This window comes from Heliconius melpomene, chromosome 20 (assembly GCF_056956725.1).
Source record: "Heliconius melpomene rosina isolate 202511_hmr_F chromosome 20, ASM5695672v1, whole genome shotgun sequence".
NCBI lineage: Eukaryota > Metazoa > Arthropoda > Insecta > Lepidoptera > Nymphalidae > Heliconius > Heliconius melpomene.
Window position 1 is genome coordinate 12,432,815 of NC_140408.1, and position 27,752 is coordinate 12,460,566.

At 34.9% G+C, this 27,752-nt stretch overlaps 1 protein-coding gene across 2 annotated transcripts in view; it reads left to right on the top strand.

Moving 5' to 3' along the window:
- The window catches only part of LOC146528055 (uncharacterized), a 50,614-nt gene that overhangs the window by 18,485 nt on the left and 4,377 nt on the right, over positions 1–27,752 (top strand). For both annotated transcript variants that reach the window (XM_085204981.1, XM_085204980.1), the window contains exons 2-34: positions 5,845–6,487; positions 6,659–6,819; positions 6,927–7,124; positions 7,642–7,760; positions 8,023–8,156; positions 8,569–8,666; positions 8,937–9,049; positions 9,612–10,320; positions 10,535–10,666; positions 10,793–10,892; positions 11,199–11,298; positions 11,527–11,649; positions 12,309–12,442; positions 12,843–13,001; positions 13,378–13,464; positions 14,290–14,416; positions 14,902–14,977; positions 17,601–17,749; positions 18,129–18,272; positions 18,789–18,965; positions 19,325–19,395; positions 19,762–19,943; positions 20,020–20,161; positions 20,321–20,511; positions 21,180–21,278; positions 21,623–21,806; positions 22,087–22,267; positions 22,771–22,840; positions 25,402–25,548; positions 25,867–25,950; positions 26,529–26,639; positions 27,011–27,126; positions 27,451–27,572. In XM_085204981.1, the coding sequence (XP_085061107.1) occupies positions 6,114–6,487; positions 6,659–6,819; positions 6,927–7,124; positions 7,642–7,760; positions 8,023–8,156; positions 8,569–8,666; positions 8,937–9,049; positions 9,612–10,320; positions 10,535–10,666; positions 10,793–10,892; positions 11,199–11,298; positions 11,527–11,649; positions 12,309–12,442; positions 12,843–13,001; positions 13,378–13,464; positions 14,290–14,416; positions 14,902–14,977; positions 17,601–17,749; positions 18,129–18,272; positions 18,789–18,965; positions 19,325–19,395; positions 19,762–19,943; positions 20,020–20,161; positions 20,321–20,511; positions 21,180–21,278; positions 21,623–21,806; positions 22,087–22,267; positions 22,771–22,840; positions 25,402–25,548; positions 25,867–25,950; positions 26,529–26,639; positions 27,011–27,126; positions 27,451–27,572 (5,114 nt within the window). In that variant the 5' untranslated portion in view covers positions 5,845–6,113. The remainder of the gene's footprint in view (positions 1–5,844; positions 6,488–6,658; positions 6,820–6,926; positions 7,125–7,641; positions 7,761–8,022; positions 8,157–8,568; positions 8,667–8,936; positions 9,050–9,611; positions 10,321–10,534; positions 10,667–10,792; positions 10,893–11,198; positions 11,299–11,526; positions 11,650–12,308; positions 12,443–12,842; positions 13,002–13,377; positions 13,465–14,289; positions 14,417–14,901; positions 14,978–17,600; positions 17,750–18,128; positions 18,273–18,788; positions 18,966–19,324; positions 19,396–19,761; positions 19,944–20,019; positions 20,162–20,320; positions 20,512–21,179; positions 21,279–21,622; positions 21,807–22,086; positions 22,268–22,770; positions 22,841–25,401; positions 25,549–25,866; positions 25,951–26,528; positions 26,640–27,010; positions 27,127–27,450; positions 27,573–27,752) is intronic.

The following is a 27,752-nucleotide window of genomic DNA, read 5'->3' on the forward strand; positions in this document are numbered from 1 at the left end:
AAATTAAAATATTAAATATTTCATTTCCTCGAGTAGAAATCGAATCCACTATCTGTCACGCTTACAGTCGCGCGCTTGTGCCCCTGCATCAAGACTTGCGTTCATAAAATAATCTTCCTAGATAATATTTATATCTATTTATATTTTTAATGTCTTTTCTCTATTTTATTGGTCCTATATCGTCATCGTCGATAACTCTCTTCTCTTTTTTAACTAGAGACCTTTGCTCACTTTGAAGGACAACGATGTATTTTTTTTTCATTATGACAGTATCCTTTATTTAATAAAAAAAAAAGAATTGTGCAATTTGCATCAATTGAAGCATTTAAAATGTGGATCTGGAGAAAATATTGCTATTAATATAATCTTTCACCATCAAGATGGACCGAACAAGTAAAAGAAACGTAATGTTTTATTCAAATTCTAGGCGGTTTTGAGGGACGGCGGCGTTAAGTTTCGCCACAACCCCCAATGTCTCGACAATTCGTCGGAGTGAAAAATAAGATAAATTGCTTTATATAATTTGAATCGTAGGTTTAATGCATAGTAAAGTTAAAAGATTTATGGTTAACTCTAGTAGTTAAATTTAACTGTTGCTCGTCTAAATGATTTCCTAGTTGTTTTTGTCTAAGTTTAAGCTTTGGTAATTTATTATTACGTTAATGTGTGATAAAGGTAAAAAACAAGCTTTTATTTGACTTTTGGTAAAAAGTATTAAAAGTGAAAAATTGCAAGTATCTTTTGTAACAAGGGTAGTTTTCTATTACACACACTTTTAAAAATGCGTAAATAACTATATTTTTTTCTAAAAATTAAAAAATCACTAACTTCGAGTCTAGGAAATTAAAAATAACGTAACTTTTTAAATGCTTATTTAAATAACACCTTAGGGACCCAGAAATGGAAAAGTTAAATTCATTTAATTATACGCCATACCTAATGACGCGGCTAGAAAGCATCTTAGTGTAAACTGCAAAGGTTTTTGGTTCGATTCCGACTTGAAGGAATGAATGTGACTGACAAGATAAAGCGGGGCGTTGAGGTTTGCCACTTAATACGCAATGTCTCGAAAATTGAGTGGTGTGTGATTGACGGAGTGTTTTAACTCTAGGTTCCCTTCCGGCTCTGCCGCTATTACACTAAAAGCATTCACTCTCTGTCTGGATAGTTACCCAGAGTTCTAAAACAAATAGGTAGGATGAAGAAAAAAAATATGGAAAATAGAAACAAAAAAAAATCTTGGAAATTGTTGTTAATAAACCTTTATTCACCGCGGCTTATTAAAACTTGCAAGTCCTTTGAGGTTCAGTCTGAGTGAGTACAGAACAGGTTGTTGCGGAGGTGATATTTGTGTATTGCTTTTCTTTTTATTCTCCTTTTTTTTTGTTTTCACTGTCATCGTAGGTTAATTAAGAAGAATCCTTTTTTTTTTTTTTTGAATTTGTGGTAGGCGGTGAGTGGGGGCTCGAATCAAAACCTCTCATGTAACATGTAACTATCTAATGAGCAGCCAGACCTTTTGTCTTAAATGTATCTATTTTTTCTTTACCTTCACATTGTATTCCTTACATAGCAAACTAGACAAAGGGAACTTGGGAACCTTGTATTAATACTCTTGAAGTGCTCTTAAGTCATTGCGTGTTAAGTGGTGGAACTCTGCTTCTACACCGGCTTTTCAGAAGGCAGTTCAGAAATATGGAAAAAATAAAATATGTGAAATTAATATCATTTCATACTACATGAAAGCTAACCGTAGTCAATGTATTTACATTGTAAATTTTATTAATAAAAGACCAACTGTTAAATTTGTTGCCATCTCTTCTCAGCAGAACTGCCTTCTTGCAATTAACAATATTTAAACAACAAGTTTTAGATTTTTCTCCCTCGATGCCATCTTTAATTTCTTGTTCTATAATAATTTCTCTCCGCACCTGAATATTTTATGAAAGTCCGGTTGAGTGTTGGCTTTGCTGATTCCACGGGGCTCGTTTGTGCAACGGTTTATTATGAATATGTAACTATGGAAACTTTTGGTTATTTTAGCTTTTCAACTTAAAAAAGAACGGCAATGAAAATTTTAATATATTTCTTGAGCGACTTCGCTCCCGTGGTAAGATTGCTGAGTTGCGTTATGACACATGTGGCATGACACATTTGTCCAAGGTATCTCTGATCGCAGGTAGTGGGTTACGTCGAAACGATCTAAGTGAATGTACCTAATATAACCTAAAGACTTCCTCAATAAATGGACTGATTATTCAACACAAAAAAAGGTTTTTAATTCGAACCGGTAAACTACAAAACAAACTCTTTACCTTTATAATATTAGTACAGTATAATGTTACACCAGAGCGAAGAAATTAAAAAATAAATATCTTTTTGCTTGAGTGGGAATCGAACCTTAGATCGGGAGTCTTGTCATAATATGTCATATAAAGCTCTTTTTTTTTCTATTTGACTACGCGGACGAAGTTAGTATATAATATTTTCTAAACATAAAATCTATGAATATATAATTTGATTCTTGAAACTTAATATGTATTACCAAATGGTTCCATAAATTATGACTATTATAATATGATATTAAAATTTTGTACGACGTCTCTAGATATGGCGAGGCGGAAGTTCCTTCCTTTCCGCCCACGTTAGCGTTAAGCTGTTTATATATAACTAGCTTTTCTTTCTAGCTTCGCTCGCTTGAAGTACGCACAGATTATTTCAAAGAAATGTATTAGTTTTACCCTGTACCCTGTGCAAAGCAGGTTAGGCAGAAAGAACCTAGTGTTCTTTATCGGGATAGATAATATGTATTTTAGGTATAGCTACGCGTCGCTTTCAATAATACTAGCTACTTCCCCTCAGTTTACACGATAGAATAGATACAGTTAAAAATAACCATTATTCTATCCTGTGAAAACTTTTTAATTCTCATTTTATTTACAAACTCGCTTTGCCAGCTTGATCAAATGGTACCTGTAGTTGTGTTTGAACTATGAGCATTCTAAGTCCTTAATTTATTGAATCTGGCAATACAAATCACGGCGTTGTGTTCCGCCACACAACTGAATTATACTTCTTCTTTAGTTAGTTCTATAAACATATAAATATTTTTAAATAAAGTAATTTGAACAATAACTGTTATAGTTATTTAAACAAGTATAATAAAATAGTTAAACACAGATCTGAGCAAAGTTTCCCACGGGCCAGGATGAGTAATGAAAACGTGTAGTACATTAGTCTATGAACGTGTGGTGTTTCTTGTTGCTCTAGATTAAAAAAAAAACGTTGAGATTGGATATTGGATTCGTCATAAGATGATATGATGATACGAGACCAGTGGTGGTTCTGGGACACAAAGTGCGAGTGTAAACACGACAGGTTGTGGATTTGATTCCCACTCGAGGATATTTAATGTTTCAATTATCTTCGGTCTGGTGTCGAGGCAAAGTGAAGCGCTTAGTTCTGCCACACAACACGCAATGTATCCGGAAACCAGTGGAAAATAGGGAACGAAGTGTCTTATCACTAGGTTCCCTTTGTCTACCCTGCTGTATGCGGGATACGGCGTGACACCGAAAAAATGATTAAGATGATACGAGCGAACACTTTATATATCTTTGACGTCATAATGACGTACAATTAATTAAATTTGACATACTAACCGTTTAAAAGGTAACAAACAGACAAACAGACTTTCTTCTATCATTTACATCCAACATTTATTGCAATTCAAGGAGAAATTATATTGAATCGTGTATTGATTTCGAAACTTGGACGTGGGCGCTATCCAGTGCAAGTTTAACTCTGCCATACGAAATTGAATCTTATATCTGTAAGAAATAAACTAATTTTACTGTGTTAAAAGTTAAAAGTGGATTTTTATATGGAAGTATCTCGAGTTAGTTTTATTTATTTTTCCCCATCTGTACCTGCTCTCGTGTTACAGTGGCGTATACTGGTTTTAAATGCATATGAGAGATCGTCGTGGCGCAGTGATCGACTTTAAAAGTGACGTTTGTGGGTTCGATCGCCATTGGGGGGAATATATTTAACCTAAATTAGACGGATATTAGGGAATCGATCAATTAGTGGCTTATCACTAGGTTCCCTCTGCCTATCCTGTTATATGGATTTAACGTGAAGCTTACTAAAAAACCTATACGTTAGACCGTCGTGGCATACCTAATAGGGCACTATTCGATTGTAATCGCAATGGTTGTATTTTCAAAGCACACTAGGCAGAATGATAATTCAAATAATTTAGTATTACTCCGCTCATATGAGACAAAAGACAGCGTTGAGTTCCGTCACTCAACACACAATGACTTGAAAATTGGGGGTCGAATTGTCTTAACACTACGTCCCCTCTGTCTGTCCTGCTATATGTGGGATATAGCTTCAAATAAAAATAATAGGTAGCAAATTGTATTCTCTAAGTGCGGTTAAGACAAGTTGAGGTTGATTCTTGTCACTATTATATTTTCATCAATTCTCCTTATCAGTAAGGAACGGAGTGCAGACAGACGGTGCACTTTTATTTTTTTTCTTATATACCAAAAAATATTATATTTTAAACCTTGTGTCTATATCAATAAAGATCAAATTCACGAATTATAATAAAGTGTTTTTAAATTGATCCTCTACAGTCTTCCGGTAATTGAGAATTAAGAAGGAAATTCATTTATCCGAACGCCATGGATAAGTAAAATGCACTCTAATGTAATGGTAGTAGATTCGATTTTTCTTTAAACCATCTATTTGACATGGGGTTACGCCAAGGAGTGTAGACGTAAAGTTGTTTGGTTGAATTTTTTTTTCGAAAAAAATATAAAGGGTGATTTTTTCAAAGAATAATTGGTTGTGGTAGTATTTTTTTGTATTAAGTTAGAGTTATAATATGTACCTGTGTAGATATTTTATTTTCCCTTGTTTTAGTCGTTAGTTCAAATAGGTATTTACAGTGGTCGTGAGTTCGATTCTCAGTGATTTTTGTGTAGGTGTAGTTAGTGTTAGAATTTCATGATACTTAATAATATTTAATAATCTAAAATGCAGAGGCAGACTAGGTTACTTTATACAAAAAAAAAGAAAAAGAATGCTTGAAAATTTATATATGTTTTTAAAACGTATCGAAATACAAATTTCAAGATAATTGTTATCAACTAAATTCGTCGTCCATAAAATTTTGAACTCATGATATCTATCTAAACAGTTATTAACCACTGAACTAGTGCATGTAAAAAGGCATTCCGTCCACGGGAGAGACCCTTTTAAGGGTTTTTATGATGGCGCGATCTTTCAACACCCTTATGAAAGGGTTGAAAAGATATTCAGCGCAAGACCTAGGGCAGAGACCTATATTAGGTTTTTGTAAGGCAAGTAAATAGGGCGTCTCTAGTGCTATAAACAATGACCTATCCTATAACGGAGGAGTTATAAATGGTTTTTTTTATTTATTTTTGCAAAGTGTCTTATATGAGCGTAGTTTTAGTGAGCCCCCTCTAGATATTTTACTAAAGAGAAATTAAGTCAGATTAATAAAAAAAATCATATATAAAAAAATAAATAATGGTTTTGTGTAAAGGACTTAGACAAAAATATTAATTGAAAGGAATCTATTTAAGGCATCTACTGGAAAATATCTCTAGAAGCGCCCGTGGTGTCTCAACACTCTTAACATAATAAATAAGGACATTTCGTAACGATCGGAGTGTCAAGACAAGGTTTCTTCTACCTTCACTCAAAAGTCAACTAATATTTTAAATGTTTAATCTTTTATTTCTGTGTAAATGTATTTTCGAATTTATTTCTGTTTATTTAAATTGTGTATTTCTTTTGCTCCAGGTACTCAGCTCCGCTGGACCTCAAAATGACTTAACTCATAACCTAGAAGATAAATACTAATCCAATACGTCTAGAATGACTGGAATCTCCTTAGAACCTCACACATGTGATACGATCTACATATACAAACCTATTTTAATATAAACAAATCTTTAAAAAACAAAATTTTGTCAAAACGTTCCTCTAGTATAGTGTCAATTACCAAAGTAGCCCGGAGGGTTGCCCTAAAAGGCGTTGAAATTATTTTTTTCTACCAAAGCTAGGTTAAGATGTCTAACATGCCGATATACAGCCAGGTGCTGCCTAAGTCCCAGTACAGGTCGAAAACCTCAAAAGGCAGTGCTTCAAGGGAGTCTCGCGCCCCAAATTCTGGGAGGGATTTCGATCCCCTGAATTATAATCATGGTGGTAATATCCAACTGCTGAATGCCCCAATGGAAAGTAGGATAGAAAAGATGGAGAAAAGGGAGTCGAGGAGAAAGGATGAGACGAGGAGAGAAAGAGAGGCGAAGAGAGTGCAGAATAGGACTGATTCGAATGAGGGGAAAGTTGAGGCCTATTTGAGGCAGAATCAAGTGAACATGAGGCAGCAGCAGCACAGACACTCAGCTGTACGGCAAGCAGAGCATCGGGTTAACTTAAGGTTAGTTTAAAGTATGAAAAACTCTTTCAAAATTTGAATGTAGAACATTATATAATGTGTAATATGTTAAATATATATAAATCTTTAAGTATAAAAAATATGTTTTTATGGTTTCTCTAATTTAGGACCCAAAACTATCGCGTATTATAAAATACTTAATTATACTTCCAGATCGCTTCCCCTAAACGAGATGTCCCCACGTGGCTATGACAGAACACCTACTGACCGTCACCGGGGCTTCCCCGGGGATCGGGAAGCAAGGGAATACCGTCGGGAGAGAGAGAAGGACAGAGATAGAGACAGGGACAGGGATAGGGAGTTTGATTTTGATGGTGAGCTTTTATTGTTTAATGTTAGCGCATTTCTTTTTTAATTTTACGCTGTATGCATGCAGGATATCAGGACAGCAGCTATATCTATATTACTTTTTAAATTTCAGGGTCGCCCCTATCACCCATGACGCCTAGAAACATTGACAAGGATCGTCCAGTCCGCAAGTCCACCTCCGCCCAGCGCGTGTCAGAAATGATAACGGCTGATAAGAGAAAGTTTTTTTGTAGAGAATGGGTGTTCCAGAAGATAGCACATTGTCTGGAGCAGCGGGCTGTCAGCAAGACATCCGGTACCTTGATATTGGGTAAGTCATGTGTTTAAAAATAAGTGTGACTTTTAATCCTTTTGAGATTTAATGGAATATACGGAATGTGGAGTACAATTAGTGAAACGAAAAATTTAACATTATTGTGGCTTCTCTCACAATAACAACATTTTTATAAGTAGTACCGCTTATTTTAAGGATATTGATTGATAAATTTGGTATAGATATATAATTTGGTTGAGACCTAGGGTAAATAAATCACTACAATATAAAATAGTAAAATTCCTCATCGATTGCAAATTGACTATGGGATGGAAATAAACATAAGCGTCTCCCTCCGCTATAAAAGTCTTCTCCAACATAAAAACATTTTTTCTAATTGAACTAGTAGTTCCTGAGATTGGCGTGTTCAACCAAACAAACTCTATTATATGAAATATAGATAAACCTCTAATTCTTACTTATTAAGCAAGAATAAAAGAATATTAAAAAGCCAGAATATAGAATATATATCTTATAAAATGTATTATATCTTTTATTATTTTGCACGTTCCAGGCGACGCAGGCAGCGGTAAGACAGCGCTATGTCAAGAACTAAGTCAGCCTGGCAGCGGCCCTCAGGCGAGGCAGCAACGCGCTTTGAATAGACGATTGCTGGCTAGACACTTTTTACAGGTATGGGGTTCGATTTCGGGTTGTGGGGAGATTTAATACTATATATTTTTTAAAATTTTAAGTATTAAAAAATAAAAGATGTTGCAAGACAGAATGCCATTCAATGAACATTTTGAACATTTAAAAATTACTTGGTAAACCAGAGGCGCGGCCTCAAATCCTGTTATTTTAAAAATTTTATGTTTTCTAAAAATCTTTTTTCTTCCTTAAGTTTGTAATAACACTTAAATAATATTCAAAATATAATTTTTCCTCATTCAAGGGTCCCGGCGACAGCAGCCAGCGTACAGGGGAGTTTATAAGGTCACTAGCGATGCAAATACTCAGCCATTCGTCTCACGCGAAAAGCGGAGAGAGGGATCACTCGCCTGATGAGGGCACTCCTAATAGTAACAGGTAAATTACGTAGAACAGGTTTTTTTAGACAAGGTTTTGTAACTTTTGTATCCTGGTCATCTTGACTAATTAATTGAACTTGAAGATATTTGGTTCACGCTATAACGATATGATGTGATTATAATCGGATCCTAACATAAAAAATCTAATTAAGTTTATTAACATTGCATGAATGTACAGATATAAAAATATTAAAATCAGGTAAACAGTAAAAATAAAAGAAAGCAAAAAAGATCAGAATAGTGATTTTTAGCTTCACTGTGAAGCTATGTTGACGTTTCGCCGTCTCATCAGCGCAGCCATCGTTAACTCTGTTACCGGCAGCACAATACCCTTTTACATATCAATTTCGTATCTTGTGTTTTTTTTATTATTTTTTTAATTAAAAAAATATTTTATTTTCTTATTACAGAAGAAATTCAACAACAGAGGAGAATTTGATACAGCGTTTCAAAGAAATGGGTGATGATGGAGAGGAGAGTTCGAAACCTTTGTTGGCTGATAGTGAAGGTAAGAGAGAAATTTTAGAAAATATATGTTTTTCATATTAAGGCCACTCGCGTGGCGCAGACCGCGGCGTTGAGTTGCACGACACAACGCACAATACCTCCAGAATCCAGCAAAAAGGGGAGCGGAAGTGTCTTAATATGAACTGAATGTCTAACACTAGGTTACCTGGTGTATTTTGCGTACCCTGCTAAATGCGGGAAACAGCGAAAAACTAAACAAAATGTGTTTAATACATATTACATAAAAATAATAACCATTTTTTTCCCACAGATCAACGCACAGACGAGGAGGACGCTTGTGCCCGAGCTCGTACCGCGGAAAGAATAATAGATAAAGATACATACAGAGATTGTATGCCGGATGCGCCTTTGAGTGCTCATAATGTAGGTTTTTATTGTGTTTAGGGGTTCCGTATCTCAAAAGGAACAAAACGGAATCTTTATAGAAACAGTTTGTAGTTCGTCTGTCAAATCTATTTATTTCGAGATCGTGTGAAGGTTTTGAGCTGAAATAAATATCAAATATTCAGTCTACGGCTTCTTGTACCGTAGAAAAACCCAAGCTTCTAAGTCAACACAATCAAAAGATTCGTTTTTTTATTTTTTATGAGCAATGTTTTTACTGCATTGTGTATCAAATTCGCAGCGTAATCAAAAACTATAGGGTTCGCTAAAATAAGGCACTAAAGAAGTAAAGGAAAAATAATGATGAAAATTAAACAATAAAGTTCATATTTTGTTTTCTTTACTGTTCTTTCTTATATTTTGTTTTATTTTTCAAAAAATCCTTTAAATAGCCATAGTATATATATTTTATCAAAAACACAAATACTTTAAATGAAAATGTACCAGTTACAATCAAGTCAATATAATATTGGCTTAAAATATCCCGGTAATAATTATTAGTGCCCTACCCTAATCCAATATACATTTTCTTTGTTACCAGCTCCCAGAAATATTACCAAGATCGAGTATCAAAGCCACTAACCCGTTCGTAACGAACGAAGACGACAATGAATTCCGATTGTACGAGAATCACGAGAATCTGTTCCTCCGTAACATTTCGCAAAGGCAGTCTAAAGAAGCTCGAAATTCACGTCTTCTCCGACAAAGTTCTGAACCGTTGTCGGACAAAAAAGCTTCCGTTCTCCAAAAAAGTCTCTCCACCGAAGCCAAAGATGACGAGAAATCAAAAGAAATAAGCAACAGTCCACCCAAATCAAGAATACCAGTCGCAAATTTCCGTTATCCCAACAAAAGTGATTTAAAACCGCAGTCCGCTGAAAGTTCTCCAAAAAAATCGGAAACACCTAAAGAAGAAGAATTACCCGAATATACTAATTTGGTGAATATCCCAAAAGATGATATACAAACGGATATCGAGAAGTTATTGGAGAAGAAACGAACGGAAAACGAAGATGTTCCACCACCCATACCTAGCCTTCCCGTTAATCCTAGAACTTTAATAGCAAATGCATATTACGAGAAGTTATTAATGGATACGGAAATACAACAGTCTCTTTTGCCCCAAAATCTGGATAAGAACCCGGATGAGTGTTTCAAGAAGGCTATACTGTTTCCTCTTTTGGAGATTGATCCGCCGAAACAGTGTTTGTTTTTGATGGTCGATGCAATTGATGAAGGAAATACTAATGGTGAGTATATTTTTAGTTACTACGTCGATATTTTTATATGATTATTGCCACATTTAGTTTTGGATCTTTTTTTTAATAAATTGACGATCGTAGATGATCTCTTGAATACTTAGAACTATACACAAAAGTCACAGTTTCCAATCTCCCCAACAAAAAATAGTAATATTTTTCTTTACCACTATTTACCGTATATATTTTACCATTCAAATAACAGAAACAACATCAGAAGAGAATTCAACCACCATAGCTGGACTATTAGCGAGACATCAACACCTGTTACCTCACTGGTTGTTGCTTCTGGTGACAGCAAGGCGGCATGCACGACACACTACCAAGATGTTCACAGGTTCGAATATTTTCTTTACAAAAGATTACCAACATAAAAATCTACTGAATTTTAGTTGTGTGATAGCAATATTTGAAGATTATTCTTATCATTGTTTTCATTATTAATTCACTTTTTCGTCATCAGGGTTCCGTAAAATAATACTGGATGAACTACAACGCGCTCACGTATCGGCCGATGTACAGAGATATGTGCTAGCGAGATTGGATACGGAACCCAGACTTAGGTGGGTGAATATTGTTATATGTTGTATGTATGGTTCAGTTATTCATTCATAAAATATATTTTTTATGTATATTCATTTATTAATTGCATCGACATTTCTTTTCTTATATATTAATTTAAGAGTAAGTATTATTAAATGAAATTCGTAAAATAAATCGAACCGAAAATTATTATGTCAATTTTACTTTGTATAATATTAAATTGCTTGAATGCATCACCTGTCGCGTTTACAGTTACTTGCTTGTGCCCCTGCGCTACGACTGTCCTCACTTTAAATTCATTATTATAATATGATTTTTAATTTTAGAGCCCGAGTGTCAAGTGACTCCACAGCGGCGGCGGCAGCAGCAGCTGCATTGGATAACTTGAGAATAAAGAGTGATGGGTGTCTCCTTTATTTAGAAAAGGTATATTGAGTCATTAATTTGAACGATGTTTAAACGTTTTATGGTACGGTCGACGAGTTGTGGCCGCTCTGGAGTTAGATTTTCTGAATAAAAAGTATCATATTTCTTTTCTAATATCTCTAAAAATATGTGTACAAATATTCATGATTATCAGGTGAGTAGTTTTGGCTTGAAAGCGTAACAGACAAACTTACATTCACATTTATAATATTAGTATGGTTGTTACAGGTGCTAGACGGTGTGGCAGACGGCTTCATAGCTCTACGTGAAATCCGGGAGATCCCCGGAACTCTAAACGGATTGTACTTGTGGCTGGCGCAACGGTTGTTTCACGGACGACGGTTTAATAAGGTAAGAGAGAGAGAGATAGACATATAGTTAGAAAGTGATCAAGTAAGACAGAGAATTTAAGAGAGAAATAGAATACTATTAGCAACTCACTAATTGTATGAAAAGTATTTTAAAACTATGAAACAAATTGATATATCAAGTTTTTTTACACGTTTTATCGATTTTGAATAGCAGTATAGACAAAGGGAATCTAGTGTTAACACACTTCGTTCCTCACGTACCGCCTAATCTTTGACCTATGGTGGTTTAAATGGTGGAACTTAACGCCTCTTTTTATTTGCTTGCCAGAGAGAAAATCAATCTCCCAAAATAAAAAAAAAAAAAAATTTGAATTTGAATTTACATACATACATAGCTTCACGCTTTATCCCTAGCGGGGTAGTCAGAGAGAACGGATCGCCAAACGCTACGGTCTATACCTCTTTCGCCTCGTCCACTGTTATCAACCTCTTCATACATGCCCTTCGGGGGGTCCTATATTTGAATTTAAATAAAATATAATGTAATAATCTTTTTTTTTTTTTTAAAGATAGAAAAATTAAAAGTGTTATGTAGTATATATAGATACTATCCAAGGAATATGAATTTAAATCCCTTCTATTAAAATCCTTTTTTTTTTTCATATAATTTAAAGTATTTTTTTTCTTCATGGATCGTAGGTTCGTCTTCTGCTTGATGTACTGCTAGCGGCGCGTTGCGGCGTGACGGAGGACATGCTGTACAAGTGCCTTCTCACCAAGGAATACAGTGTTACTAGAGAGGATTTCAATCGACGCTTACATTTGTTGAGACGGTAAGAGATATATTACTTTTTTGTTATTATAGTACAGTACGGTCATTGCATTATGGTCGTTCGGAAGTTCGGCTTTCGTAACTTTAGCTTAATTGTGTAAAACTTAATTGTGTAGCTTTATGTTTGGAGGAGGTAATGAAAACAATTAACATGAAATGTTCATTTGATCTCACTTTGGTGACGAGGCAAAACGCGGCGTTGGATTTCGTCATTCAACACGCAAAACTTAAAGAATTCGGTGAAAAGTGGAACGGAAAGTAAACGAAAGTATCTTTATGGATAATATAGTGTCTTTTTTTGGTTTTTGAGTTGCCTCTCAGTATTGACCAATGTGTAATGTGAAATAATAATGTTATACGTCAATTTGATGAATTAAATGTTTTTCTTTCTACTCTTGCAGTATCTTGGTGATGGAGCGTGGCAGCGGGTTCATATCTCTGTTCCACCCGTCGTTCGCGGCGTGGCTTGGCGACGTGAAACACTGCACGCGCCGCTACCTGTGCGCGCCGCCCGACGGACACGCAGCGCTCGCCATGCACTACACACTGGAGGCCAGGAGGTGAGACACCTCTCCCAGAGACGAAAAGAATGGGAAAACCCTTACACTCTAGTAGTCATTTCTCTTTTCTGTTCTAAAAACACCTACACGTCTCTGTTTTCGTCTTACATCTCCTCACCATTTCTTCTCTCGAAAAATTATATCTCCCTGCCTTAGTTTTCCCCTCTAACTATTAGGACGCCAGAAGGTAAGAAAGGGCACCCACCTCTTTATTCTCTTTCCATTTCTCTCGTATAATGATACCTAGACCTTCCCATCTCCATCCTCCCTCTAGCCACATGGAGTTCAGATAAAACATAGACTATAGAGACTCTTGAACCTCCATTGTACAAAAATAAATAGTGTTTAAATTATATATATTTTTTATTTCTTACAGATTGAATGCTCTAGAAATCCACAATTATGTATATCACATGACTCAGCTGGAACAGCATTTGGCAGCTCAAAAGAAAACTAAATCTGGGTAAGTTATATTGAATTAATTGTTAACGTTTACACGAGTACTGTATGTAGAACCATTGCGCTGTGTTCGGTATATAACGGGGTAGGCAAAGAAATCCTAGTATAATAATATTGTACAAATTGCCGTCCGAATTCACAACCATCGCATCTACACTCAAACGCTGTATAACTGCGCCATGACAGTCTCTATAAGGAAATTGTAAATTAAGGAGTCATATCCTCAGGAGGATAGTGCTATACATTATATTTATTCTAATTATCAAACAAAATAAACTAAACTACAATTCTTGTACTCATTTGTAAAATAAGGCCAGTACTGTAATCCTATGTATAATTTATCGAAGTTTCTAAGTCACTATCTCATTTTACATTTGCCATCTATATATATATAAAATCGAAAGGTCACTCACTCATCACGAAATCTCAGAAACTACATGTGCTAGAAATCTCAAATTTTGCATAGGAGTTACTTATAGGACTCAGGTGCTCGCTAAGACGGGAATTTGCAATATTCGACTTCTAAGGGGTTGTTTTTGGGGTTGAAAGTTTGTATGAAACATCGTTACTACAAATGCTAGGAGTCTCACTAGGACGTAGCCATGGAGACAGAAATTAATAATAACATAGTTCACGCGGGTGAAACCGCGAGCGGGCCGCTAGTTTCTAATAAATCCGTCTCAAAACTGACGACACGATTTGTTTTACAATTTCGAAAGATTAAGGAGAGAAATCATCCTCCATACCTAATTCGCGATTTAAGAAGAACTTTCTATAAATAAATTAATGTTAGCTTGAAAGAAAAAATAACTTTTTCTTTTAATTTCAGGGATGGAGAGGAACAAATAGACTTACATACACTCATCTTATTATGGGTGTTAGATTCAGGTTGTGACGTAGAGGCGGCCTTGAAGCGAGAAATTGAAGTTAAAATTATTGAAATTGATAATACTCAGGTATTTATGGATTATTTTAGATTCACTCTGTATCTCGTATGTAGCAAGGTAGACAGAGGGAACCTTGTGTTTAGACATTCCGTTCCTCACGCACAGCACTATTTTTATGATATTGCGTGTGGCTAACACGCTTTGTCTTGTAACCGGACCTGACAGAGCGAAAATAAAAATAAAAGAAACCGAGTGGAAATCAAACCCCCACAACCGTCTCGTTAACAGCTAAACGCTGTGCGTCTGTGTCAAAATGACAGATTGTAGGCAAAGACTGTGAGTTCTGGTTCTATTCAGGAAGAGAAAGGGTATTTTTTATCCGATTACACGAAGCAAAGGGTAATTCGTTCATCAGTACATCAAACAGATTGACAGATTTTGTTGATAATCAAAATTTACAATAGCAAAAACTAGACGCCATAATGTCAAAATAAAAGTATCAACGAACTAATAAAAAAATATATATTTTTATTTTATGATATATTTTCTTACAGAGTGAAGAAGTGAAATATGAGGAGAAAGATCTAGATCCTGAATCAGAGGGGAGAGAAACTGTTTCTTGTAAATCACGTGAGTTTTATTGTTGTCTTTTTTTTGTATTTTTTAGGTTCACGCTGTACCCCGCATTAGTAAGGTGAATAAAGGTAATTTATGGATAGAGGAGAGATTTAGGAATAGAGGATAGAGGACTCAAGCTCCGCGCAAATTTTGAGCATAATTGATAAATTTATAGTTTTGGGTGGTGCAACTCTACGTTGAGCTTTTTTTTTGCCATATATCTCTAAATGGATAACTGTGAGAACAAAACTGTCATAATAAAAGATAGTTAAAGGTTTTATTGCTATTAGATGGGGGTCCCAATCTGCCCATTGTCCTTTATAACATTTATTTTTCAATATGAATTTTAATATTTTTTTAATAAATTTAATGAAAATTTACACACTTTGAAGGAAGATCACGTCTCCTAATTGTTAACCACAGTTATTTATGATGGGACATACAAAAAACCGGCATGCACTTAATAATTATCCCATTTTCCTTATATGTGTATTTTCGTTTAAACATTTACATGTAAATAATCAATTTATTATATATTACAAGCCTTTGTGACGCAGTAGTACAGTGTATAACGGCTAACGCGGTGTTTGTGGGTTCAATTTCCATTTAAGTATTGTTCCATTGTATTTTTATATTGAATATACAATGTGTCACTAAATTAGGGAAAATGACATATAATGAATGAGAGATGCATCATTGGAGATATTTATAGTACACATTACAAAATAATTAAAATGTATGCCTTTCCCCTTTATTAATATTTAATATGTCTATAAATAATTTAAAATTTGGCCTATTACATAATGTTATAAAAAAAATATTAAAAATATGGAAAATAGTCTTTATAGACATTTTTACATCTTTAAGCAGAAAGTGTTTGACATTATTTTTTAAAAATATTTTTTGATTGACTTGAACATTCCTGCAGATATTGTAAAAAAGGATGATGTAACGTTAAAGTGTATTTTTTAGGATAGCAACGTCATAAGTTACTCTTAGTTTATTATGTAGTAAAAGTGGACAAGTAAGTAAAATAACTGAATCTAGATATTATGTATATAATTAGGAAATTGAATCTGTAACTAATAATTAGGAAAGACCATGGTGTAGTAACAGAATAGCGTCGTCTGATTGTAAACGCCAAGATTGTGGGTTTAATTCCCACTTGGGGAAATGATCATTTTTCTTTTTATTTACTTTGATTGGTTCGTATCTCGACATTATGTGATTACCCTTCTATACGGGATAAGCCGTGAAGCACAAAAAACCTAATATTTTTTTCCACAAATCAGGTCAGTCATATTTTGATTTTGACATCAAAATATGACTGACCTGATTTGTGGAAATTGTGGATTGACAATTACTGCTAATTATTTATCATTTCCTGTCAGTTTTATGTTTTTCAAATTTTGACTTTAAACGTATAAGTATAAAGTTGATATTGTTTTGGGTTTTTAGTTTTACATGTCATAAGAAATGAATTTATAAGGCAATTTGTAGTTGACTTTTATAAAGGAAAGACGTATTGTTTAAAATAAAATATATACAAATATTAAATAACATTATTTAAATACATAAATAAAAGGTGCATTTGTACAGATTATATTCAATTTTTTTTTCAAATAATGTGTGACTTAAAAGTTAATTCTAAAAGTAAGGTTTTAACTTTAAATGAAGTTTTTGATATTTATGATTTTATATGTAAGTATTGCTTAGATTTTTTTTTTTATTATAGATGTACTCTGTTCCCTATTTTTGGTTAGTACTATGTCTAACTAAACTAAACGAAATGCTTAAATACTTTTATTATTTTTCTTTACACTCGCGTAGAGCACTACACACACTCTCGGCCTATCGGGCAGAGATAACGTAGTGTTAAGACATTCATTTTTCTACTTTACAGGACTTAATTTCGCGTATTGTCTTGTAAGAGCAGGGAAATGAAAATAATTTATTCTCACAGTCTGGTACTGTCTAACAGCGACGCGATGCGCGATTTTACCTTGCTTATATTTAAAAATTTATTCTTTTAATGGAAGTTTGAATTTTGAATCTACATTATCTACTACATAATATACTTAGACATGTTCGTGTTGTACCGTGTCAGTTTTGTGTTCGATTACCACTCGATGAAATGATTTTTTTTATTTCTTCGCCCTGGCAATGAGACAAAGCGCGGCGTTGAGTGCCGCCACAATTTGGCGGAAAATAGGAAGCTAAAAATATAGCAAATTATATTGTGTTGATTTTTTGTGACGTTTGTTGATTCATACTTTTACCGTAGCTTTTAGTCATTACAAGGTATTCAAAACTGCTTCCTTTAAAATTCTATTACTCACTTTTTGTTGAAACATATTTTATTAGTATCTGTGGTTGTCGGTTCAACTCTCAATTGGGGGAATATTTATATTTCCTTTTGATATGTTAAAAAAATTAAAATTAATATATTTTTTATCTTTACGAGTTTTTTTTAATATTGCAATATTAGTATACATAAGTTCCAATACACTTTGTTCCCAAATTTGATATCCCGCATATAACAGGGGAGACATAATGTTATGCAACTCCGTTCCCATTTAGCCATTACCGTTCCTTACTTTCTTCTGAATATTAATGAATTATTTTTTATTTATAGTCGAGCAATCAACCCTAGAAAGCTTAATGCCGGAACTAGTAAACGGGAACACAACCCACTGGCCCCGCGATAGGAGAGTGTTAAAAGCGCTATTAGAACTGAGCAGGACGGACTCTGCGCAAACCGAGCCCGAGGATTATAATGATTTGGTGAGTTTTGGGATTTTGTGTAGTGTGTAGTTTGGGTAAGTGTATATAAATTTTATATGTATCTTTACAAATCTCATCTATACATATAATAAAGTTATAATTGCCGCTTGTACATGGAAGATATATGAGGAAATCCATTATTACATTGATATATATAAAACCTACGGCTTAGACACTTCCATATAGGAATTCAGTATAGAAATATTATAATATCGTATATAACATATAATTCCGTATATAACATTACAATGCGATCTAAATTTAGATTTTCTGAACTGACGTTCACAAAGATGTTCACATCCTATCAAAATTTTATAATTCCTAAATAATAAATAGAATATTTTAAAATATCTATTTCTTTTACTATTCTTCCCTCCAGCTCTCAACCGATCAAGCAATTGAAAGTGAAGACAACAATGACGCCACAGGTGATGAGAATGATGATGAAATACTAATAGATCCGAGTACGGTACACGAGCTTGCGAGTCGAGGCGATGAGGACGGTTTGGCTGTTTTATTGAAGGTATGTAGGGATACTTAATGTTTCTGTGATTAATTTTGTCTATCTTTGTTACATTTTGAATGATTTGAAGTAGACAAGTATATCTTGTGTTTTGAATTATCATGTTGTAATTTCGTTTTTAAAGTAGGGGTTTTAATGGTTTAGTCCCTCTTTGGTCCGTCAGTCTGTTTAAATACTGCAATTTACTATAACAAGAAGTTTTCATACAATAGAATTATAAAGAAATATACTTTATCAGTTTGTTTAAACGTCAATACCGATAATTTTATTTGAACTTCGGTTCAAAGGATATCCGTTTAAGAATTTAATAGAACCTCAATTAGAATATTTTAAACCTATATATTTTTTTCTATTCAGTAGTTACGTCTATTTAGAAAACATCGATGTTTAAGTTTTTAAAATGTTTGGTTCCTATATCAACTCAAGATAATTTTTAGAAGATATATGTTAGAAATTAACGTAATTAAAACGTAAAATAATAATGTTATATTAAACATATCCACTTTTTTGTTTCAGCGTTATCCCGAACTAGCTCAAGCGACGGACGCGACCGGCAGCACGGCGCTCCACGCTGCGGCGCGCGCTGGGAAACCCAACACCGCGGCCCTGCTGTTGAAGAATGGGGCTTCTGCTGTGGCTGATGCTGATGGGTGGAGTCCACTGCGCGCTGCGGCATGGGCTGGACATGTGGAGGTGAGTAGGGAAGGAGATACCAGGGAGGGGCAAGCGAGAGGAAGTACCGAGAGCGGATACAAGTGGGGGGGAGAGGTGAGGAAGGGCAAAGGGCAGAAGCTATTTAATGTGTCATCGTTATTGAGTCCACGAGCGTCCATCAAGGCTCGTACTTTTTCTTCCCCGCCCGGTGACGCTGTCAAGATCAGTCCAGGTCAACAGCAATAAAGCCAATTCGAAAAAAAATTCAATGATAATATTAAAATTTATAAAAAAGATTATTCACTAACACAAAATGTAAAAAATAATAATTTATTAGTATTTATTTAAAATTATATAATTAACAATATTAATCATAATATTTTTTTTTATATTTACAGGTTGTGGATGTGTTGTTAGAGCACGGTTGTGACGTAGACTGTGTTGATGCTGATAACAGAACAGCTTTGAGGTTAGCTTTGCATACCAATTATTTAAAAATTCTGAAATATTTATATTTTCTTAGGCCTGTCGTGGCTCAGGAGTACAAGTGTGCGACTGGGGAAGTGGGAAACAAAAGTGTCTTAAACGGAATGGAGTGTGTTAACACTAGATTCCTGCTCCCTCTGCCTACCCTGTTACATGTGGGATACAGCGGGAAGCTAAATAAAGATGTTACATGCCTCATATTTTGAATGTCGGAAAACCTACCACTGGTTCACTTAAGAACCGAATCATCGGTACTTTCTTTTCTAATCATTAATAAAGACATCACTAATAAAAACTTCAGCCACGAACTGTACATAAATAAATAGCATTTTCTCTATCTATTCTCTAGGGCAGCAGCCTGGTCCGGTCACGAGGCGGTAGTAGCCCGTTTATTAGCTGGTGGTGCTCAACCAGAACGAGCTGATGCAGAAGGCAGGACGCCGTTGATGGCGGCCGCGTATATGGGACACGCTGATATAGTCCGCCTGCTGCTGGATGCTGGCGCTGGTGTCGATCACGCTGATCATGATGGTGAGTCACTTAGTCACTAAAAGTCACTGATAGTTAATAATAGTTATTAATTGATCGTTTTCCAACATTTTTCCAGGCCGTACAGCCCTTGCAGTTGCAGCGTTGTGCGCTGCAGGCAGTGCCTGCGCTGCGCTCCTTATAGAGAGGGGCGCGGATGTGAATAAGGCGGATAGGGATAGAGCAACGCCGTTATTGGTGGCTGCTTTTGAGGGACATACGTAAGTATTTTATACCTAACTTTAAACCATCCTACTTTGTTTATTTTTTATGTTTATAGCTTCTGATTTCTAATAATAGAATATACAATAATATTTGATTATTGTATAAAATTAGTACTTATACCCTCTATAAATTTATTCTCTTTTCATTATGACCAGAGAAACCTGCGAACTCCTACTCGAAGCTGAAGCCGACATCGAATCGTCAGATTTGGCAGGTCGCACAGCCCTCTGGGCGGCCGCAGCAGCAGGACACGCGGCACCAGCTCGCCTACTGTTGTTCTGGGGCGCCTGCGTCGATAACATGGACGCTGAGGGCAGGACCGTGCTTAGTGTTGCTGCTGCACAGGGTAAGATAATTGTACTGATGTGACTGACATGACTGACAGTACGATAGAAAAGCAATGATTGATTGATTTCTCGATATATGGCGTTTCGAGCGTGCCAGTTGAGCACAATTCATTTCGCCAATGTCACGTTGTATGGAAAACACACGAAGGAAATTGACCGGTAATAAAAAAGATAAATATACACAATTATAGAATACATGTAAAAAAAGCAATGATAAACACTGATCTTATATTCGACACTTACACTGACATTGACGATAATGCAACACTGACTGACATTCTACATTTGACACTTATTCTGACATCAACACTCAAACTGACATTAACACAAAAAGATATTGATCCCAGTGATAGCAATGACACTAATATGACACCAACCAACAATATTACAGATACTGTCTCAATATCCTTCACATCAATGACATTGATTAATTTTTTTAAATTAATCAATGTCATTGATTAATTAATTATGTATAATATCACTGACATTAAAACTGCCCATGGTTCTGCTGGTTCCCACATTTTTTTTCATTATAAATTTTATTAAATTACTAAAATTTTACATTTTGGTATACCATTCTTTTATAAATAAAAATTTTGTAATTAAAAAAAGTATACTTCTTTACTCCGCGTTATTTGCTTATTTAAATACGTATTCTCTTCAACAGGCAATGTGGAAGTAGTCCGCCAGTTGCTGGACAGAGGCTTGGATGAACACCACCGTGACAATTCGGGATGGACTCCATTACATTACGCGGCTTTTGAAGGTTCAAATACAATTATTAAAATTTTCTTGAATTTTATACATTAGAGTATTTACAAAAGGAGGTATTTACAGTATTACATAAACAGTGTTTTTTTATATCAGCAGGAAAAATACATAGCTATCGGCGGACGTGATGGGCTAGACGACAATTCAAAATGTTGCCACATTTATTTTTCAATTTGGTTTTATTTAATCGTTCAAATCCTGCTGCTTCCAAATTTTTACTATAATAATGTATATATAAGTTATAGCTAACATTGTAACGAAATTAGAGAACTTTGTCTTGTCAAGCATCAAATTCACAACTAATTGTCTTTTTTAAACACATTTCTTATTTCCTATCAGGTCATATAGAAGTATGCGAGGCTCTCCTTGAAGCTGGGGCCAAAGTCGACGAAGCAGACAACGATGGTAAAGGCCCCCTTCTACTAGCAGCTCAGGAGGGTCACACTCGACTTGTGGAACTTCTCATAGATCAATGGGGGGCCCCCGTGGACCAGAGAGCCCATGATGGGAAGACTGCTTTGCGGTGAGTTATGTTTTTTCTGTTCAGTTTCGTGCCCGCATGTAGCAGGGTAGGTACAGCGATAAAGAGACACCCTAACACATTCTTCGTTTTCTTCTTAAACTGGAGATATTGCATGTTGAGTCGCGGATCTCATTGCCGTATCTTGTTTTACCAAAGTAGCAGATGCCAGAAGGTCATATCGCTCCATCCACGCTGAGCTGTGTGTGTACTATGTGTTAAATTAGGACAACCCTCAAAGCATTTTAATATTTTTCAAAGATTTCTTTTCTTTTTTCTTTAGTCTGGCAGCACTAGAAGGACAATTCTCGACAGTTACATCGCTCCACACGCGAGGTGCTGACGCGGACGCCTTAGACGCGGACCGCCGCAGTACATTGTATGTACTGGCGTTGGACAACCGACTGGCGATGGCCCGACACCTGGTGGCGTGCGGCGCCAGCGTGCACTGTAGTGATGCTGAGGTCAGTGTTATAAGATAACAGTAAGGTCGTCAGTCGTGGCTGCCTTGAATTAAGGCTTTCTGAAATTTTGTACAATGTTTCATCGCGCTCCAGAAGAAAATATTCAAAAGAAGGATAGCTAGAAGGAAATAAAATCTGCTCAGCTACCTACAGCTAACATCAGGGCGGCCTTAACTCGTCAATAGTACTGGATACACTGCATTAGGGTAGAACACAAAAGACTAGTAGTAAGCAATACTTACTTACTACCTACTGTTAGTTACAGAACAATATACAATATTTTGTTGCACGTAAACTAGTGTTAAGACAATCAGTTTCTCATTCTCGGCTCGGCACTCGGCACATTTAATAATACTACATTTCCCCAAGTGGGAATCGAAGCCACAACCTGTGTTTACAACGCTTGTTCATCTGAGTCACGACTGATCTCTAAATATATACGAATGGATTATATTGAAAAAAAAAAAAGGAAAAAAGTAATTTTACCTATTTCTTATATACAGGGTCGCACTCCACTGCACGTGTCGGCGTGGCAGGGACACACTGAAATGGTGAATCTGCTTATTAAAGTTGGTAAGTATATATTTGTATGTGTTACGTATTACTTTAAATTAAATCAGCTTCACGCTGTATCCCGCACACAGCACGGTAGGCAGAGGGAACCTAGTGTTAGACACTCCCTTCCCCACTTTCTGCCGAATTCTGGAGACATTGCGTATTGAATGGTAGAACACAACGCCGCGCTTTGTCTCGACACCAGAGCGACTAGAATAGAAATATAAATTTAAATAAATATTTCATCTCCTCGAGTGGGGATCGAACCCACAACCAATCGGTTTTACTATAATATAATCATGTAATTTCTGAATATATTATCTATACAGGGTGGAATTGACGGCACCACTTTAAATGAAACCACAGTTTTAACTACTCTATAAAAGCCTAATATAATTCAGAAAAAAAATAATTCCCAAAAATGAAAAAGTTATTTTTTCAAACAAAATAAATAATAAAATAATCGTTTTAAAAAAATACGCCATTTGTAAAGTGTTATATTATCACTCACACACTTACCTGTCGGCGCGGCAACGTCGCACACGCTTCATTCAAGAAATCGATCAGCAACTAGCGTAGGTATGTAGGCAACGGCGGCGAGCTGATGTTAAATTAACGTAACACTTAGGAATACACTTTCAACACACTTTTATTGAATTATTTCTATTAGGTTTTTAATTTTACTTTTGTTGCACTACAAACACATTTTTTATGTTCCCGTTTTAAACTAACACTCATTTTTAACATGTTTACAAAATTATTACAATAATAGCATTTTTTTTCACTTTTTTTAACAATAAATATTACATTTTCTGTCCACATTACATTCAGCTCGACAATGACCCATATTATTACGCTTGAAACATTTAATATTTCTTTTAATTGTAGCATTTCTTTTTACAATAAATGCAGATGATGATGACACAATTTCCCCCCGTAGTAGTATTATGGTTTGGAACTTCCAAGCATTCCAATTTTTTACTCCTTCCAGTTTTATTACTGTGCTGTTTCCTTTCCATTGTGATTGTTTATTTTGCTTGTTTTTCTTTTTTATTCCTTCCCGGCAACTTAACCTCCAAATTTCAATACCAACGCCGAAGCGTCGCGTGAAGTAACGCTGTTTTAATCTCGCCAGTATTTCTAATTTTCTACGATTGATGCAATCTTCTTTATTATTGTTACGACGTGGTCTGGGCCCATAACCCGTTGTATTCATATGGTTTAGTAAACAGCATTCAGCTATAGTCCGACCCAACTACTATTGCGCAGAATGTACGCGCCGCACCGATTCTATGGGAATCCCCGGTAATCGGTGCGGCGTGAGCGGGGTGTCTTTGTACAGATAACAAAATTCATTTTTAATATTGATTGATTGTGCAATATAACACTATAATTCATAATAAATGTAGATTATACTTTTTACGCATGATTTGATATTAAAATAATTAATAAAATTATCAATACTATTTACAAATAATTACTAAATATTAATTTATTTCGTATTGAGTTTTCGCAGGTCCTCGTGTAACATTATAAAACTCGTTTAATATTTAATTTTTATACGATTTTCTATCAAAATAATCATACAAATATAAATAATAATGAAAATCTTAATAAAAAATTTAATAGTATATTCGATAAGTATTTTAGTTAATGGCAACTATTACAATGTTTTTAATTATCTGTGTGAGAACAGAACTTAGCCGCGGAACGGCTAAGTTCTGTTGTATTTACATTATTTTGTTCGACTTTATACGTTGAATAATTATTAAGTGTTTTAAATTATTTGGATGTTGTTTAATATTAATTTTATCATTAATCGGATTTCTAAAATCGTGATGAATGTTTCGTGATCGTGATGATGTGATTACTGAGTATTTTTCTCAAATGTGAAACTATTGTGTCAGTATTTGAGTGTACTATCAAAACATACATTTTTTTAAGACATTTCAAACAAATGTTGAGTTTTTAATATTACTTATGATGTAAATATTAGTGATAGTAAAAGGAGAATGCGACAACGACGATGTAAAACTAATGTTAAATGTAAGTACCTATCTATCGTAGTTCAATATCATTTTGTGTTAAAAATTTTGAATATAACTTTGTGGGTGGTTCAATAACCATGCAGTATTTCTAAATAATTTCATAATAAAGGTGATATAATAAATTGACTTAAAGTAGGATTTTGTTAAACAATTTTAATAAGAGGTTTGAACGTTATTTAGATTTATAATAAATAGGTAATTGCGTGAAAAAGAACGCGAGATATCGTTCTTTCTCGTTCTGTCTTGTTTTGACGAATGAAAAGTAGAAGTTTGGCAACGCTTAGTAGTATTTTTGTAGTAGTATGTGTATGTGTGCGTCACACGAAATACAGGTATGGAGAAAAATCGTGAAATGAAAAAAAAATCCTACGTCCAAACTGTTGAGGCATCTTGATTAATTTCTTTAGCTTCGAGTTTGAAATTTTTTACCCTATATGCAGTTTCAATTAAAGAAGCGCAGCCTCTTCCACCCTGTATATGATCACAGGCATCGTCGACGGTACTGTATATTTTTATTTTCTTTCCCACCAGGTGGCGCTGCAATAGACGGTCGTGATCGTTGCTCCCGCACGGCGCTCCACGCCGCGGCGTGGCGGGGTCGAAGCGCTGCACTAAAAGCTCTTTTGCAAAATGGTGCCTCGCCCTCCGCTGTTTGTACGCAGGGTGCTACGCCTTTAGGTAGGTAGATATATAATATAAAGGAATTAAAACGTATAGCTTGTGGTGTAATATAGTTTAGACGTTAATAATATCAGCAAAATTATCTTTTAATTATAAATTTAGTGTGCTGGTGCATTAATTAATGGTTAAAGAAACTAAAACAAGCAACAGAATCAGAACACATTTTTAACAGAACACATTGATAAGACTATTGAAATGAGCACAAATTATATTTACTAAAAGGTAATCCAAATTCCATCAGCAGTTGAGAGGTGTCCAAAAACATTCATGTGTATATATATAATAATATATGTATGAAAATTAAACAAATTACAGGTATAGCAGCTCAGGAGGGTCATGAGGAATGCGTGCTTTATCTATTACAACATGGCGCCGATCCGCTACAAGCTGATCATTGTGGTAAGTAATGAGTATAGTACGGTTGACAAGTCGTGACCACTTTGAAACCTAACTAAAAGCTGGCCACGACTCGCCGACTGTAGTGTATAGTGGTTAGACAATCAGGTTTTTTTTTACATTGGGACATTTCCTTTTGGCGTTTGAAGATGTAAAGCAATTAGTAGTAGTTAAATTGTGTTGTTTTTGTACATATTTTTTTTTTTATTTAACTATAGTTTTTCGTCGTTAGAAACATACGTTTCATTTTATTTTTAAACTAAATTTTAATCTGAAGTTAAAGATTTTATAATTATGATACGATAGTAATAAATAAATAATCAGCTTTTTTAGATGGTACCCGGGAATTTTGCCTTTTTACCTGAGTGAAGAAATGAAAATATTAAATACTTAATTCCTCCAAGTGGGAATTGAACCCACAGCCGTCGCGCTTACAGTTGCACGCTTGTGCCCTTGCACCACGACTGTCTTAATCCTTATTATTGTTGTCCCAACATAATTATAATATCTTACAAAATTAGATACTATATCAATCGTAAACTGTAATAAACCTAAAATATAAACCTTTTCTTTTTGAGCAGGTCGAACCCCTGCTAAAGTGGCGTGGCGGGCGGGGCACGCTAACATCTGTCGTCTTTTAGAGAGGTGGGCAGCGCCCTCTGCGCCTACAGATGAGAGGGCTGGGAGGACTGGTAAATATATATCTTTTTAATTATATTTTATTAGTGACTGCTTATATATTATATTATAACCAGATTATACAAAATCTTTGCATAAATTGTAGCCTATGTACAATTTTGTTATATAAGTAATATTACTGTTTCATCTAAATTCCTTCACTTTATGTGTGAAAGTGGAACAAACCTGTGTACTTAGAATATTTCACATTTATAATATTAGCGGGATTACAAACAAACTTATAACTAACTAAATTAAAATGGTGACCGCGTGCTAAAAAAATGTTTTCGTTTAATTTGTGATGTAATTGTTTAATTATATATTAGTAACTAAGTAAGTAAGGGTATTTGCTAACTTCTACATTAATATGCTTTTTGTGCTTCAGGCTCACCGGATTACAAAAGACGGAGCGTTCACAGTTCGAATTCTACAAAATCATCATCAAACATGACGGGCGGTTCGAACAGATCTCATGAGCACAATGAAGAAATACAAGAGAAGGTAATATTTAAATATTTTTATTTTATTTATACCACATTTAAGTGGTCAGAGCTTGGACCGTGAACAAGAGGCGCTGACTCATATTTCGCTACGTTACTATTTATATATTAATTATAATAATAATTGTTGTTTTTTTTATTATTATATATATATATTTTGAACCTGTGACTGTGACTTGTGATATTTTAATGGAGTTATGTGACTTCCCAATCAGAAATTTATAATGATAATACACTTAGGTATTAATACTCCACCTTGTTAGCAAGAGACCTTTTTTATAATCAAAAACAAAGTTCCAAATAAATTCAACCTACTAATTTACAGGCAAACCGAGCAAATCTCTCATTAACCTTCGTACAACAAGTGACAAGGTGCGGTCGTACTCGGAGAGAGGAGAGTGAGCCCATACCAGAACATAGGGCTGTGGAGCAGGATTCGAAGCTTAGGTGAGCTTGTTTTTTTTACTTCCCGCTATATATAGCAGAGCAGGCAAAAGGAACCTGGTGATAAGTTATGACGTCGATACAACTAAGAACTAAGATTTTCTCACTATGTTTTTATTATTTTCACTACATGTAATGGTATTCCAAAAGACATTTATTTTATTTCTTTGGTTTTATATCATA